The sequence below is a fragment of the Grus americana genome, chromosome 4 (genome assembly GCF_028858705.1).
Source record: "Grus americana isolate bGruAme1 chromosome 4, bGruAme1.mat, whole genome shotgun sequence".
Lineage (NCBI taxonomy): Eukaryota > Metazoa > Chordata > Aves > Gruiformes > Gruidae > Grus > Grus americana.
In genome coordinates, this window is record NC_072855.1 from 60,103,055 (window position 1) to 60,119,670 (window position 16,616).

At 39.6% G+C, this 16,616-nt stretch overlaps 1 protein-coding gene across 2 annotated transcripts in view; it reads left to right on the forward strand.

The window, feature by feature from the left end:
- The window catches only part of TECRL (trans-2,3-enoyl-CoA reductase like), a 70,679-nt gene extending 54,759 nt beyond the window's left edge, over window positions 1-15,920 (forward strand). For both annotated transcript variants that reach the window (XM_054825707.1, XM_054825705.1), the window contains 7 exons: window positions 2,213-2,318; window positions 4,050-4,122; window positions 6,184-6,227; window positions 9,965-10,022; window positions 11,366-11,451; window positions 11,889-11,934; window positions 13,511-15,920. In XM_054825707.1, coding sequence (XP_054681682.1) covers window positions 2,213-2,318; window positions 4,050-4,122; window positions 6,184-6,227; window positions 9,965-10,022; window positions 11,366-11,451; window positions 11,889-11,934; window positions 13,511-13,638 — 541 coding nt within the window. In that variant the 3' untranslated portion in view covers window positions 13,639-15,920. The remainder of the gene's footprint in view (window positions 1-2,212; window positions 2,319-4,049; window positions 4,123-6,183; window positions 6,228-9,964; window positions 10,023-11,365; window positions 11,452-11,888; window positions 11,935-13,510) is intronic.
- The last annotated feature ends 696 nt before the right edge of the window (window positions 15,921-16,616 follow it).

Consider the following 16,616-nt stretch of genomic DNA (forward strand, 5'->3'; position numbering starts at 1 on the left):
ACGCCAGCTCGCACCTAGGCACAACAAGGAGGAATTTCGAGAGGTCTGCATGTCATGAGTCAGGTCAAGAACAACTGAGAAACTCAAAAGAAGCACCACAGGAATTCAGAACTGGTAATCTGATTTTTGAAACTAACCTCTTCAAACTGTAATTGTTCCCCAGGGCAATACGCAATGTCTTTGAGTTCTGAAAGACTTATAAGAAATAAAAGACTGAAGTGGCAAAACAAAAATAAGAGCTCAGCCACTGTTATAGAACAGTGAAGAGCACAGGCTGTATCTAGCTGCACAGAAACAAATCAGAGGAGCTCATATATAAGTGTAAATCAGATAGCTTTGCTTCTTTCCATCCCTGGAACAGTAATGCTAACAAGGAAAATCAAAGTGCTCCAACATAACACTGTTGGAGCTGACCACAAGGAAAGGCAACCTGCTTAGGCTGCTAGAACTCAAGAGCATGCCAACAAGCAATGAAGAGAGGACAGCCAACCAAGATTATGACCTTCGACAGCCCCTGCCATTCCCAAGCCTTTTGAAAGACTCTGGAAGAAACAAAGCAGACCTGATCAATAGGAAGGATTAAGAACTGTTACAGACAAGAAAGTGGCAAGCAGCTATACACAGTAACTGCCAGGGAGGTTCAAGACGCTGCCGCCACCAACTGTACCCCTCCGCAGGATGGTGGTTAATGCACCAGGCAGGCTGGGAGCTTTCACACTTACGGAACTTATTTTTCTTCAGTGTGATTGTCCCCATTCTGGGGGATTAGTGCCTGGCAGAGGGGTTGAACGTGATCAAGGAAAGCTTGTTGGCTGCATAAGTTGGAGGACTGGAAGTGGGAGGGCACACAGGGAACTGGGAGCCTCAAGGAACTGTACAGCTTTCCCACAACACTTTTTCCACACTGCAGAATCAAGGGAGCTGGTATACAGCAGAGAAACAGAGTGAGTAATAATACCATTTACAGACAGAGGAACAGAGACTTGGAGACACATTAGGGGAGTTAGTGGAGCTGGGAATGAGAACACAGAATAGTTGAATTCAAATCCAGAGCTGCGAGACGCTTGCCTTCCTTCTCTTGCTCATACACTTAAAAGGAGAGTTTCTGGTAGCACAGAGGAGCCAGCAATACCTTTACCTTCTTTTAAGTGGGCAAGGGGTGTGCAGAATCCTTCCAGTGACCACTCCTTAATGGGTTCATCTGAGGTCCCCCTCCTAAGCCAAATTAATTTAAAAATTGCCAGCAAAGCTGGAAGTTTGCTCCAGACTTTGGATAACTCATTAATTGTTTGAAAATTTCTTAGCTCAACTCTCTCTGGTTTAATTACTTTGAAATTGTTTAATCTTTGACTCTGGCTACCATACAAGATGCATAATAAAAGTATTTGAGATTTCACATGCTGAAAACCACTTTTCATTTATGTCTTATAATTGGTTTGCAGTGAGACGGGCTCTGGTAGTACGGTAAATGTAACCAAGATAAAATGCCACCAGGAATCACTCTTGACATTTGTTTCTGGAACTCAATCTCTATGAGCTGCAACTCATTCTTGGAAGCAAATCAGCAATGCCTGTTATTGTTTCATAATCTTCCTCAAAAGAGAACCAGTATAATAATTTCTACAACAATTACCTTATTTCTTTGTAACAGGCAACAAAAAAGCCATCAGAATGGATTAACTTTGCAACAAAATCTCATTTTGTGTCCACAAGAAAATGAAATACAAACTACCTCCATGCAGCTACTTGAGTTGGCAAAGGACAAGGAAACAATTCAGAAGATATTCAGAATGTTTTTAAATGTCAGACACGTGCTACAGGAGTATTAAGGTGGCCTTAAAACGTGGGAGATGTCTTTTGGAAAAGCACAGCAGACGCCTGCTTGTATACACAGCTGTCCTGTTTTAATGTCTTGTCAGGGCTATGTATCACATTCAGAGCTTGAGGAGCTCTTTTTAATTCAAGGCTAGTAAAAATAAGATGCTTCCCTGCAAAATGAAAGCAACTTTGTATAACACTGAAAATGATTCAATTAATCTTTGGATCCAGATGCTTCAATTAAGACATCTTAAATCCCACGATTTCAGTGTGACTCTGTAGTTTTGGAATATTAGTCCTTATTCCTTTTGTGACATTAAACTGTGAAGTAATAAAAAGCAATCTTTCACTTACCTTAATTTCTTTCTTTTTTTTTTTTTTTTTCTTCTTCCAGCTTGGCCTGCTTCTGTCATTGCTTACACTACATCAGACATCTTCTGGAGACGTTATTTGTTCACAAGTTTTCGGGAGGGCACACTCCTCTGAAAAACATGATAAAGGTGACAATATGTTTATCATTTTGTGTAAGAAAGAATATCCTTATATCAAAGCAGTCCTTGGAAGAAGATAGGAAAATAAAAAATAATTTATTTTCTAGCTCCAGAAATTATGATTAGTCAAAATACAAACACAGGAAGAATTTCAGGGCCACGTCTATGATTCTATGAAATCAATGTCCATTTTAGCTCCTGCATGTCAATGTCCACTTTGACTCATCCACCCAAGGGGATGATTGTCATGTCCAGGATATTTTTCAGAGCCAATGCTATTTTATTATGAGATATACTGCTGACAAAAATCACACTCCACTTCCTCAGTGCAATATAAATATAGAGCAAGAGACAGGCCTTGCATTAAGATGCCAAAAATCAAATTACAAGTAGAAAAAAGTATATTCTCCTTCTATAGGTGGAGGCCTTGGGAAGGAAGATACTGAGCTGGCCTAAAGTCTTCTGTCTCCCAAAGCCTCCCCAATTTCAACTGTGTATCATTACTAATAGGCTTTCCTATCTTTTATTTCACATACTCAGTCTCAGTCATATTGTATAACCCCACTCCCCATCCCATTCAGTGTGATATAAAGACCCTCTCTTTAAAAGTTTTGCAATATATTTAAGATTTTAGTGAAGGAGATAAACGTATGGCCACGATAGAGGGCTTGACTTGGTTCCAGTCAGAAAGGAGGTAATGAGATGTTGTTTTACAACACACAGTGTTTACAAAAAAAAAAAAAAAAAAAAAAAAAAAGTTGGAATATAAGCTAAATGGCTTTGGAACCAGAGGGCCATTTCCAAAGTGATTCATGCATTCAACAGTTACTGTTGTCCCCTCGTGTCTGTGGTATGTGTACCACAGTGGCATTGCATAAAAAGATGAAAAGAGAAAGCTTAACTTGCAGCCCTACTTATGGGATGGAGCTGTAGCCAGTCCCAGCACACGGCTCTTCCCGAGAAGGTACTGAGCATGGCACCCTTAACTCAGACATGTAGAAAGGCTTTGTCCAGTCTCCAGGGTGGTTGTGGTAGTTTGGCTGGTGAGTTTTGTTTTTCCCTTGTTCAAAGGATGGGAGCAGCGACCCCTACACAGGCAAGAACATGATCACATTATCCCTGCTTGGTCTTTCCCAAGCCTACGGCTTCAGTCACCAAGCAAAGGCAGCTGGGGTGCTGCTTTTTAACAAGAGGATGAAGTGGGGCTCAATCTCCATGGGTGTAGATGCAGTGTGTAGGCTCAAATGTCTTTATAGGAACTGTGTACCTTTTTTTTTTTTTTTTTTTTTTTTTGCAAGGGTTAAACCAGGCCTATTCAGTTTTACTCTTTATTGTCTCGGCTGGTGTAGTGTTCTGTTTGGGTAGATCTATCTTGCTTGGAAATGCTGAGTTTAAGGTATAGTAACAGGTCAGCTGTTCTAACCAGCCCTAGACTTTTAATAGTACAACTCAGAGAAATGTGCCCTTCAGCAGTAGAATCAGAGAAAACAAATGTCAATTCCTACAACAGGCATAACACACTTTCAACACAATCCAAAAAATCTACACTGTACAAATTTTTATTTTTTTTTTAGTGGCTTCATAGCATCTTAAAAAGATCTATATTCTGTGACTCAAGAAGGCACTGCAAAGTCTTTCAATGGTCATCTGGGTTTTGCACTTACCAGAATTTATATTTATGAAGTTTGTACTTGCTTATTGCTCTTTCTAACAAAAAAAAGTATCTTTTGTCCATTCCAGGGCTGCGCCTTTTACTGGGGATTCACTTCCTGGATTGCATACTACATCAACCATCCACGATATACGCCACCATGTATGTATAAGTAGAACACAAAACTGACTTTGGTTTTAAAAGGTTTTTGGTGTGTAACCTTAAGTCCTCCAAAATCACTAGATGGCCCCTACATGAGATCATATGACTATTCTAGCCAGATATTAGCCTTTACTCCCTGTCAGAAGGAAGACGGTTGTGCAGGAGGCACTGCTGCTGTGCCACTGAATGTATGTTCCTGTTCAGTGATGGTCAGTCACTGTCCGGTTTTCAGAACTGGAAATATTGGCCAAGTGGAGAAAACACAAAGATCGATATATTTTGCTCATCTTCACAATATTTGTATTAAGAATGCAAGAGAGAACTGGATCTGGCTGCATTTTCTTGGAGGAGATATGTATTTACTAAAGGTACATCCTTTTCATGAAAATTAAGATTTTTTTTTTTTTGTGAGAAACCAATAAAAGTCAATCAGATACTGCTGATAATAATGAAAAAAAAAAAATCCTGATTTTTGCTTCCAGATTTCATTTATCATTTTGTTCCCGCTCATTTTGTTTTATTGTTGCACTGCTGTTTCTTCATGATTTTTTTCTTCTTGTTTACTCTTTGAACTTTTGCTCTTTTGAGCATAATTGTCATACTGTTTTGTTTCTTGCTACTTTACTTTCCTTGCTACACCTTAGTCTTTCTTTTCCTCTTCATCTCATACTTATCTATGAACTTTAGGAACAAAGGGTTTGCTTTGCCATTTTTATTTACACTCAGTTAAATTACTAATATTTTTCAGGCAAAAATTTCTCCTACACGGCACTTGATTTCGTTTCAAAATAACACAAATGTTCTGTTTCAAAATGATGTGATTCATTGAAATACAGTTGAATTTGGTGTGTCTTTAATAGTAATGCCGCAAACGATGAAACCTCCCTAGACACAGTTTTTAGCCATTTGGGCCATCAGATCAGTAGGTGCGGCTGCTTTATAGAGGAAACCATTTATTCAAGACACAGCTTTCCTACAGAGAAAGCATTCAGAAGAAGTACTTCTAATTGCTTGCTACTGCCTTAAAATGACAATTATAGGTGCATGGATCTAATGCTGCAGATCACTAGCCCTCTGGCATAGTTAGCCGGATCAGTAAAACATCGATGGTTTACTTTGGACGCAGGAGCAGGTGACCTCCACAGCCTTATCCAGAGATGGTTGGTCTGGGGACAGGTAAGGAATGGCAAGCAGGTGGTTGCAGAATGCTATGCAGGAGTGGTGAATTAAACCAGGCTGACAGAGGGCCCATGAAAAACATCTGCTTAGCAGCTACATACTCACACGTTGACATGTGCTGGCTGTTCTGAGGAGTTTTAGCGCGTGCCCTTGGCAACACAGAGGAGTCGTGTGCCAGCCAGAGAAAAAGAGTTCTCAAAAGTAAAAGGTCGATGAGACTTGGTCAGGGAAGTGAGGTACATACACGTAGTTTGTGTCCCTCAGTGAGGACCAAGGTTTACTTGAGAACTGTAAACCTTTGGAGGTGAACGTGCCACAGCACTACAGTGGTTTGGGGACAACGGCAAAAAAGAGAGGGCAGGAAAAGCGCAGGTAAAAATTGCAAAGGCTAAATATATTTCTTGCATGGTGAAACTGTGAAGCAGATAGCAGCTATATAGTAAAGCCTCACTACTTTAAAAAAAAGAAAAAGTAATAGATAGGTTATGTCTTGGGCTCTCTGCTCATGGAGACAGAAGGGCGTATGGATAAGGCTGTGATTCCCAGCTTGGTTCTGCCACTGACCTTCACTTGATTCCTCCTCTTGCCTTTCCAAGGAATTTAACACCACCAGCTGCTTTGACAAAGCACTTGCATATATGAAGCTGACAAATACTAGAAAAAGTTAGGTGAAAACTGCCTTGAGATCAGTGATGAGGAGACTGGCGTTTCTAGATTGCTGCTACTGTTTGCATTGTCTTCATACTGTGTGCGATAGTACCCGCTCTTTCAGCAGAGCCTCTCAGGAAAGAAGTATTTCTGCTCCTCAGCACTATATTTTCACCCATAGCAAACCATGTGCATACCATAAAATGCAATTTATAATTTCATTCTGTTTTCTAGCATTTGGCCACAGACAAGTTTCATTTGCTGCCCTTGCTTTTCTGGTACGTACGAAAATGTTTGATTAATGATTGTGGAATAGGAGTAACTCACATTTTAGCAAAATGCAGTAATGCTACTATGCATTTGTGTATATATATATATACATCCATGCCCACAGCCCTGTGTCCTCTGACTGGATTTAGTGATAATCTATTAAGGTTTCTAGGCCAGGAAGTCTCCTAGTACTATTTACCTATACAGAGCTTAATGTGAAGTACTGTATTTGAGAGCCATGAGAACATCATCAGCATTTTTACTACTGATAATTGTGTAAAACCACAAATATTTAGACAGATTGGAACTTGCCATTTTTAAACCACTGAAGCATTACACCCTTGCAGACTTTGCTGTGTACCCTGAGTAACTTAACCTCAACAACTATTAATAAAAAAAAATCTCTTCCAAAGTGGGTTAAGCCAAGGGAAAGCACAGGTGATGAAGGATGGCTGAGACTACTGAACCTGATGTTTGAATGAACATAACCATGTAGTCATACAGAGGCTCAGTAAGAAATTCTCACATGGAAATGTATATTCTCTCAATGGGCATAGCATTTGGAAATGCTGAGTGTTGACTTACCCAAGCAAGCATGGGTCGGTAGCCAAAACAGTCAGCCTCTTTGAAAATCAGATCCAGATCAGTCTCCAGAAATATAACAGGAAGATGGGACACTAACGTGTTTAGGCTCCTTCAGGCAAACACTGTTCAGAAAAGCATTTAAAGAAGTCCTTAGCAATATTTAAATGCTTTTGTAAATCGGGACCCTTAAAGATCACAGTTTTAGCAGTGTTTGTCTCTGGGGCTTGGCCATGCCGCGGCTTTTCCTGCCCTAATAAGGTATAGCAAAGACCAAGAAAATACTCACAAGAAGTTCACGCACTCAATGAGTCTGTATAGCCAAAAGCAATAATCCTGTGCTACGGAGACAGGAGGTTGTGGCAGCGGTAGGCAGTGGTGTGCCCAGACATTACTGTCTGCGCCCTTCCCAAGCCCTGGGGTTACTTGAAACCAAGCAAACCACTTGCCTGAATATTCAGTACTACCAGTAAAAGTAGTCCTTGTCAAAATCTCTGCATAGAAAAAGTCTCCTTTTCTAATGAAACATCCTTCCTCTCCTCAATGTAATATGCCCTGCTATAGCTTTTATGGAAAACGTTGCCACCAAGCAAAGACATGAGTCCCGTTGGGGGTATTTGCTGTATAATATGGCCGTCCCCTTTGGATCTGCATCAGCATCTGGTCTGTGGTCTGAATTCTCGCAACCCTTTTGAGAACTTCCTACCCTCAAAACGTTTCCCTTTCAGACCTTGTTCTGGCAGGTTCACAGAAAATGAATTTTAAACAACCACATACAAAATAAAATAAATTCAAGCTGTTTTCACAGGTTTCTAAAACATATGAATAATATATTTGGAAGATTTCTTTTTTCCCCCCCTCTTTTAAGGCTTGTCTTTATTATATATCCTGATTTAAGTGTATACATCTGCAGCTGCTGTAAACAACAGTACTGAGTAATTTGAAGACTGTCAGCAGGCCCTTCTGAGAGATTCTCATACTTAGAGAAATTACTCTAATCTTTGCAGGGACGTTTTTCTCATAGGGTACACATAGAATATAAAGAGGGGGAACAGTATGTAGACTTCAATATTTTATCATCATAAATACAGTAAGCCTTTTTTCTGCTATTCCCCACTGCCCCATATTTTATATCTGAGGCACTGACTAAGGACTAGCTTACATTTAGCAGTACTTCTTGATATAGAGCATTAGCAGCCACATTTCTAAAGAGGGACATAAGAGCTAATTACAGCAGAATGCAGCTGCAGAGTCAAAGGTAAGCCAGTAAAAATCCCTGCAGAAATGCCCTTTGCTTGTTTTACTTATAATTGATTATAAAATTAGTAGGTGTTAACCATAGTGTGTGAATCTCTCTTGCTCCACAATAGTAGGGGCATTGCACATTTCAGTATGTATAGTGTTTCACAAAAACACTTCTAACTTTGAAATTTTTTTTCTTTAAAATAATAGTAATCAGAAAAAATCAGGTTCCTAGCTTGTAATTGGAAGTAAGTAAATTAAAATTACTTCTATTGCTATGGCTAAAATTATAGCTTCTGATATGGTGTTTTATAATAGAATTTCCTTTTCTGGCTATTTAATGTTTTACATCTGGTGTTTATGATAGATGACAGCCAGTTAGTTGTAATTAAAAAACATTAAAAGACTGCAGGATTTGACCCATGACTACATATCCATTCAGAATAATAGCTTTGCTAATAGAACTGATTTAAACTTTCCTAACAAAACTCACAGAAATCTCTCTGCAAAAAAAGGGGAAAATTTTTCAGCAATGCTCTCTACAATGTTATTTCAGATAATGGCACATTTCAATATAAAATGAACTTACATATTCCTTTCAGTTAGTTTTAATTGAAGTTTGTTATAGATGACTTTCAGAATTGGCTTAAAAAAATTAAAGTTGTATTTTTTTTTCTGTATTAATTTTGTGACTTTACACTTTTAATACCACTAGGTTTTAGCACTTTTCCTTTTATTTTAATTTCTTAATTTTTTCCAGCCTTGGAAAATTTAGAATGACAGATGATATAAGAAAACACAGCTTTTTAACACTGCATTTTTTCAATTTGAGAGGAGAGATCAGTCTTCAAACCCAGAAATGAATAAAAAAGTTCAATTCAGTCCAAGACTGAAATGTATACAGCATTTTAGTTTTCTTCATAAAGCAGGGGAAAAATGAAAACCATAAAATTAGATTGTTGTACCGATAGGTTTTCTTTTTCAGGAATTGATACTGGTTTTCATACCAGTTCCCACTACAAATATGGATAGTAATTGCTTTTGATTTTACAGTAGTTGTAATTGATGAAGTGCTGAAAATCATGAGCAAATCTGAAATCACCTTGCACTACATTCTGTATAACCAAGTGAGGAGACATGGTACCACTTCACAGACAGTCACAGACATAGTACCTCTTCCAAACATTTAAACCATCTAAAGATTAAAGACCAAGTTCGAGAGGTTGGTTAGGGCTGGAAATGGCATAACCAGAGTAGCAGAACCAGGAATAATGCTGGCTGCCTTCATTTATCAGTTCCTGACTACTATCCATTCGACCAGTCTGCCCTTCAGAGAACCACTGCCTTTTTATTCACCCTATTTTTCCTTCCTCTATGACTTACCTAGAGACCTGGTTACAGTGCTCTGTAACCAGTGCAACAGGGGCGTTAGGCTGAACACCTTTGAAAGTGTGCATAGGAGGAGGGTAAGGACATTGACTCGTGACATCTTTACAAAACCAGTGGTTGACTTTTCACCTGCTTCTTTGCAGGCTGGATTAAATTCATCCTGACAACAATGTTCAGTTTAGAGGAGTATCTTGCTAAATTCCTTAGACCCCAGGGAGCCTCTCCGATCTCCCCAGACCAAAGCACGTTGCAGATGCTGGGCATGGAACCACACCGAAGGCCTGCCTGCACTGAGCTCTACGGAGCTGAAACATTGGCTTTCACCCCAGGCTGCGCCCACGGTGCTCACTAGACACTTGTGCATTTGACAAAGCTCACAGAACGTATTTCCCATGGGACTGTCATTTCGGAGTACATATTTTTTTGGATAACGAGACTAAGCTGTAATGGGGGAATTCTGGTTACGCACTGCAACACAGTTACTGCAGCATTTTAGGCATACAACTGAAAATATGTTTTTAATGTCTTGCAGATGTGTGAAGCTGGAAATCACTTTATCAACGTAACTTTAGCTCACCAAAATCATTCAGGTCTGTCTTTGTTTCCTGTTTGTCTATTTAAGAGTGAAGTGTGCTTAACCTATCCATCTTCTGTTGGTATACAGTAATTTATGTATCTACAGCCACAGAATAAAGAAAGATGAAGTAGGTACCACGCCATTGGCACAACATCTTCAAAATAAATGTGGCGACAAGGAAATATTAGCATGACTGTTGTTCCAAAGTTTATAGTAAATTTATCTTAATTATACACAACTGCAATTTAAATATGGATTTAAGAATGGAAGTTCTCTAAAGCATCCTGTTGGCGGACAACAGAGGATTCCATTTTAAGTAAGTTTCAAAAACTTTTCGACTAGATTGCAGAGTTTTTAGATACGTGCATCGCATGCAAAGACACACACACATATACAAACACACAAAGACAGACTCATGAATACCTACACAGGCATCAAAGTATATGTATGCTCTTAAAAGGATGCTCCAAGCATGGGATTTCAGGGTCTTTTGTACCATGAGAATAAAAGTTATACTATAGATATAGTAGAAAGTAAAATATATTTTCAGATAATAATAGTATAATTTCGCATTATAACACCCTGTTCAGGAAAATACTTCACCACAGTATGATCAACTACACACACTGATGTCAGTTTCCATTCAGGAAAGGTTTTGATGTGCTGTGGTTAGGCAGGTGCTTATATTGTTTGTTGCAAGGCGCCTAATTCAGTTTAAAAGCAGCAGGAGCCAAATAATTCATCAGCGTTCTCAATGCCCACAAGTATTAAAGATAGCATTGCTGCCAGAACTTAAAAACGAAGTGTTGCATATGTGGCATTTTGCGTGAGCATTATCAGTGGCTTAGAGAGTCACGCTGTTAGCTCTGGAGTTGTTTTCCTGTTCTACCCTGGAACGCAGGATGAGGATGCGAGAGGGGACAGGTTCGCATTCCTGAGTCAGGCTGAATAAGATACAGCTGCATCCTTTATATGCCACAAGAGTGCCCTTAGCCCTCGCCTGCCAGCTAGTCCGCATTAAACTGCCTGTCTCTCTCCTCCTCTGAAAAAAGGTTGCATCCTTTGGACATGGCAGACCTTTCCTGTAAAAAGTGATACATGGCTCGCCAAGCAGCGTTCTCACTAGAATAAATACAGCTTTTGCTGTCTCAAAAGATTTTACTGAAACTTTTTTAACAAGTTGTACTCTGGGAGCATTGGCCAAGGGGATGGCTGTTACATAGGCAAGTTTGTGATAAGGCTCTGTTCCCCTCCCTGTATTGAAACTGGTTTTGTCCATTTGTTTTTTTTTTCTTTCCTTCTTTTTCTTTGTCCTTCCTTTTTTTTTTCTTTTTCTTTTTTTCCCCTTTCATAAAGGAAGTAAAGCCTGTTTTCCAAGTCCAACCTACAACCCCTTCACGTGGCTCTTCTTGCTGGTGTCCTGTCCCAACTATACGTATGAGGTACATGACTTTCTTCTGCTTATATGCAAAGGGTAGATGGTTACTGTGTTTCAGCCTTTGCCTGCAGAAAATCTGCAATGCTTCCATGCAGTTCCCTTTGCACATCAATCATTACGTTCTGTATGTCAGAGTCTCCTTGCTCCAAAATGTTTCTCCACCAGACCCTTCTCTTCCCCCACATCAGTTTCGTGGCTTTTGTGTGTATTCCCCTCCACTACAGACTCTCCAGTGATCCAAGGATTTACCACCCATCTCTTCACCCCCATCCAGCACACTGCAGGGGGGTCCCTTTCTAGCTATTTTTCCTCTCTCGTTTCCAGTATGAGTATCACCCTCTTCTTCCAGGGGGAGCTTTTGAGGAAGTGGTCACTTTTGAAAACTTGCCCTTTTGCTTTACAGAAAGTATACAATTAACGGTGCCTTTTTCATTGCAACAGGTTGGATCTTGGATTAGTTTCACAGTGATGACACAAACCCTGCCAGGTAAGTTTGAAACAGAATGAAGATAGCCTCTAGACTGTTGTTTGCAGAAGTGAACTCTGAAAATCTAAAATTTGCAAAAAATTTTTTGGCATATGAAATATTGGCATCAAATCTCCCCTGTGACATCACTGTATAAACCTTCAAAGTGCTACTCAGAAACCTGTGGAGAGCACAAATGCTACTGTAACGCCTTCTTTTGATGAAAATCCGCTCTCTGCTTTTTGTGAATTATTGTTGTTTCTTCTGTTTCCACTGTGAAAAGAGACTTTGAAATTTAGGGGAAAGAAAAAAAAAAAAGCCAGTATTCTTCATTTACAGTCAATAATTTTTGATATAGGAAAATTTATTTGCATTTTAAATCTGGAATAATATTTCTAATAGGGAGAGGAAAACAGATATACTTAGTATTTCAAAAGAAGACAGACATACATGTTCCTGGTAGGATTTCCCTGTTTGCTTATATCGGGCAGCCAGCTTCTAACGGCAGCCTGCTTAGTGGCGTTTGCAACTCTTGCTCAGTACTTTCCTGCATCCTTAGAGACCTAAATACCCATACAAATATGGTCCCTGGGACTTGAGTCTCCAAAACATTCACTCTTTAATTATTTTTCTATTCCAAAATAGAAACCTATAAAAGCTACTTGCAAAAAGTAGCCCCACATGGTTTACAAATGAAAAAGAAAGAAATTTCAAAAGTGGATTAAACTGCATCATGCAAAAATTAAACTTTTAATTTTGTTTGAAAAGATACAACATTTTTGTGCTTTAGGCTCTGGTATGGAAATGACCTGAGAGTTTGCGGACATTGTAGGGTTGTGTTTACGAGGGCAGGGAGCAGCAACATATGCAGCACACGCATCCTTGCTGTAATTGTCCCAAACATAACTTGACCAGATGCCAAATGAATGTTTCTGATCCCCCAGCTCATTTTAAGGGAGAAAGGATAATGAATTTGCAAAAAGCACCTGTAAAAGCATTCCCCATTTGGTGCCAGTAAGCCCGAAGGGGGAGGTACCCGAGAGACCACTTATTGGCTCCTGACAACCACAGCAGGGTCCTGGGCATCTATAGTTAGACTTTGTGAGACCACACTGCCAGGCAACTAAATATGTTTGTGCACCTATTGCCTACTTGCTCCAGGGCTGAGCTCCCCCTCCATTCAACAGGAAGTTACAGCACAGCTCCCTGTTATGGTTGGGAGCCAGAGGTAAAAGCAAAGAAGTGTTGTAGGCCAAAAGGAAACCAGAAAAATAGTTGAGAGAGGCCATGGGTAATTCTGTGTTGAGACGGCACCAAACCCAAGGAGGCCTTGTGATTTATGGTGAAGTCATAGGTGACACAGGCTGTGTCTAGTAGATGTGAACATCATCTGTGTGCATTCTGACGTGGAGGCTGAGCCTTGGGCTATGGTATATCAGCAACTGCGAGGCTCAGAGCAAGGGCAGAGTTAACTTGTCTCTGCCCACAGAAGAGACTGCAGACTTTTCTATAAACCTTCTTTTATTCACAGAAACAGTCATTGAAAGAAGAGACATGATCTTTTTTTTTTCTTTTTTTTTCTCTTTTTCCTTGGTAGTTGGCATTTTTGCTTTCCTGATGGTCGTCCAGATGTCTCTCTGGGCCCAAAAGAAACACAAGCTGTACCTGAAGAGATTTTATCCAGAGGTGCGGAGAAAAGCAGCTATGATTCCTATCATCTTCTAAGCTCTTCACAAGAGTTGGAGCCTAAGCGTACAGTTCAAAAGCTAACACAGAGTAAATGAGCCATTTCATTCAGTAACCAAAGTGGATCAGAGGAAGAACTACTGGATATCATTGTCAGAAAATTAACAGTTCAAGACGAAGAGCTTTTAATTAAATGAAAAAATGTAGCTCTTGAATTCTCGGTTCCTGCTAAAAGATATGATTTAATTAGGTTTTCTGTAATGGAGATAATTGGGAAGGGACAAGAAAATTGCTTATATTGAATGTTAGGCTAGATATTTAGCTGGTGTAAATGGGCACAGATGCCGTTAGAATTAACAAGTCCAGCTCATCTACATGCATTCAGGTCTGGTAATTTTAAGGTTCAGTGTTAGATGTTGACAAGAGTCTTGGATTTTTTGCATCAGATGATGTTTCACAGCCTTATTTTTATTAAACTGTACAGACGCAGCATGTTCTGCCTCAGCTCCTCTAAAGCATCACATCAAAGAACGACCGCTATGCTGTTAACACAGTTTAGTCTAGCTTTACAAGGTTTTTCTTTCTTTCCTTTTTTTTTTTTTTTTTAATTGAATCTCATAGCAAATTGTTCAATACAAATTGGCTTGAATTGATCACTGCAGAGAGGTCTGGCTTTCTTTTATTTTCAGGTAGGCAGATCAGCCCCATGATTCCAGGAGGGGACTGTTTCTCAGGTGCTTCCCATCTTGCTACTAATTTGCAGCATGACCTTGGGTACATAATTTAAGTCCGTCCCCCTTTCTCACATTGAACAGTTCTGGAAATAGCAGAAGACTTTCTGGACTAAGCAGCATGTTAAGATCCCCGTGTCTGGATGCAATCGAGCACTGAACGCCATTCACTTTACTTGTATCAAGCTCTGTGAAATCCTTAGGCACAAGGTGAACCAGAGTACAGCTCATTATTGAAAGGGAAAGGGATCCTGCCAAATGCAATTCAGTCCATATCTGAACTGCCTCAGATGGACACTGCTGAGAGGCTTCTGCTCCCCTTCAATTTGGTCAGTCTCTATCTGCTACTTTGCTTTCCAGGACATTATTTGTTAAGGAATTCTCTGGGCTTGTTATTCAAGTCTTGAAAACTCTATTTAGCTCCATTTGCAAATCAGTGGCATCCATGTCATGCAGAAGCACAATTTTTAGCAATTTTAGTTACAGAAAGCAAAAGAATCAGAACTGCTTCAGCAAGTATTAAGATATGAGAGTTAGGGCATTAAGCCCAGTTTTCCTTCTGTTTCTGGTGCACATTTATCAGTGTCTTTTGACTCCCTTAGGCTGGTGAAAAAGGTTGCCTAAAGAACTTTAATCATTAGAGAAACACCAGAGTACACAAGCAAGGCAGGCAGTTTGTCTCCTAAAGGCGCTGTTATCTTTGTGCCAGCTCAAGTGTTCTAACGAAGTTAATTTGCCCAGTAAATTGGGTTCATATCCCTCTTCTAATGTCTAACTCGCAACACTTATCCTATTAGCCACTGTAACTCAATTTCATCTTGGTAATGTAAATAAATCACTTTCCACATTTTTTTTTAACTTGTAACCTGTGAACACCTCAAATTTTTTATTCCTCTCAATGGAAAACCCGAGTCACAGTGAACATCCAGTTCTCTAACCCAGACTGCTAATAAAGACCTATTTTTGAAAAATTATTTTCTGTACTCATTAGTCACTTATACCTAACAACAATAGTTATGAAACCCATTTTTTTTCCAGCCAGTGATAGATGCATGAATCAAGACTGTTGTCTGTTTCTTTTAATCCAGCCACTGGGATTGTTTTCATTTCATGTTTATTAAATGTCTCATTTTAGCAATCTTAAAGTTTAAAATAGTTCATGTGGGAGGGTTACTTGCCAAAATTACTTACTTATCTGTTAGTCTCTTGATTACAATGGCTGCAGCTTTAAGTCTATTCAAGGCATGTTTCCAGAGTGACTCCAATTGCTAGGAGCAGGGCTCCTGTTCAACAATTAGCAAAGGAAGTACTTCAGGAATTGTTTACCTCCCTGCTTATTAGCTGGTCATTCGTTACATGGAGTGGGGGTGAGAAGGGTTTTGGCTCCTGTTTTAAATGACTAAAGTTCCAAAATGGGGGTAAGAGCAAACACTAGGTAAGAGCAAATGAAGATACGTTACAGAAGGCTGTCTCAGATAAACATGGCAGATATTTTGGGATTCATCAATGGGGGGCTGAGAAGCTAAAATTCCTCTGAACAGTGTTAAATGGCTTCACAAATAGCAATAAATTCAGCTTCCTGCACCTTCACAGATCTTTCTGTATTACTCTGCCCTCTCTGATTTTCAGGGCAAGTTCCATGTGATTAGAACAGGTAAGTTAACTTCCTGGCATGGGGGGCATGTTTTGCTTCAAAACAAAAAGTAAATAAAAATAGTTGTTTTGATAAATATTTTGGAGGCCTTTCTTTTGGAAAAAACCCCACAAACCCACAGAAAACCACCAAAAATCAACCAAACAAAAAAAAAGGGCAAAAATTTAAGTATCACTATATAAAAAGTCGCGATTGACAGTGATTTTAGCGAGAAGCACCATGCACCTTTTGAACCAAAACAATTGTCTCCACAGAAATGTTTTCATGGCAAAGTTTGCAATGACTGTGCTGATTACCCGGGGGGGGGGGGGAACCTTATCGAGCTCTAAATATACTGGTATTTCTTGTATTAGGGGCTGATAAGGAAGTAAATGGTTAACTGCAAATTCCATTGGCAATATTTTCTCTTAAGCCAAGACCTAACTTCTTCAGAGTCATCAGTAGAAGGAAGGCACAGGAAAGACCACACCACTACCAGAATGTCATTGTGTTTCAGGGTCAAAGTGAAGGAGTCAACGTCCAACATGAGCCATCAGACGCAGCTTGGGTAGTTGCTCCCCACTTTGGCCACATTTAATATGGAGGCACTTGACAGGCATTGCTGAGGATTTCACCATGCATCCAATGCGCTG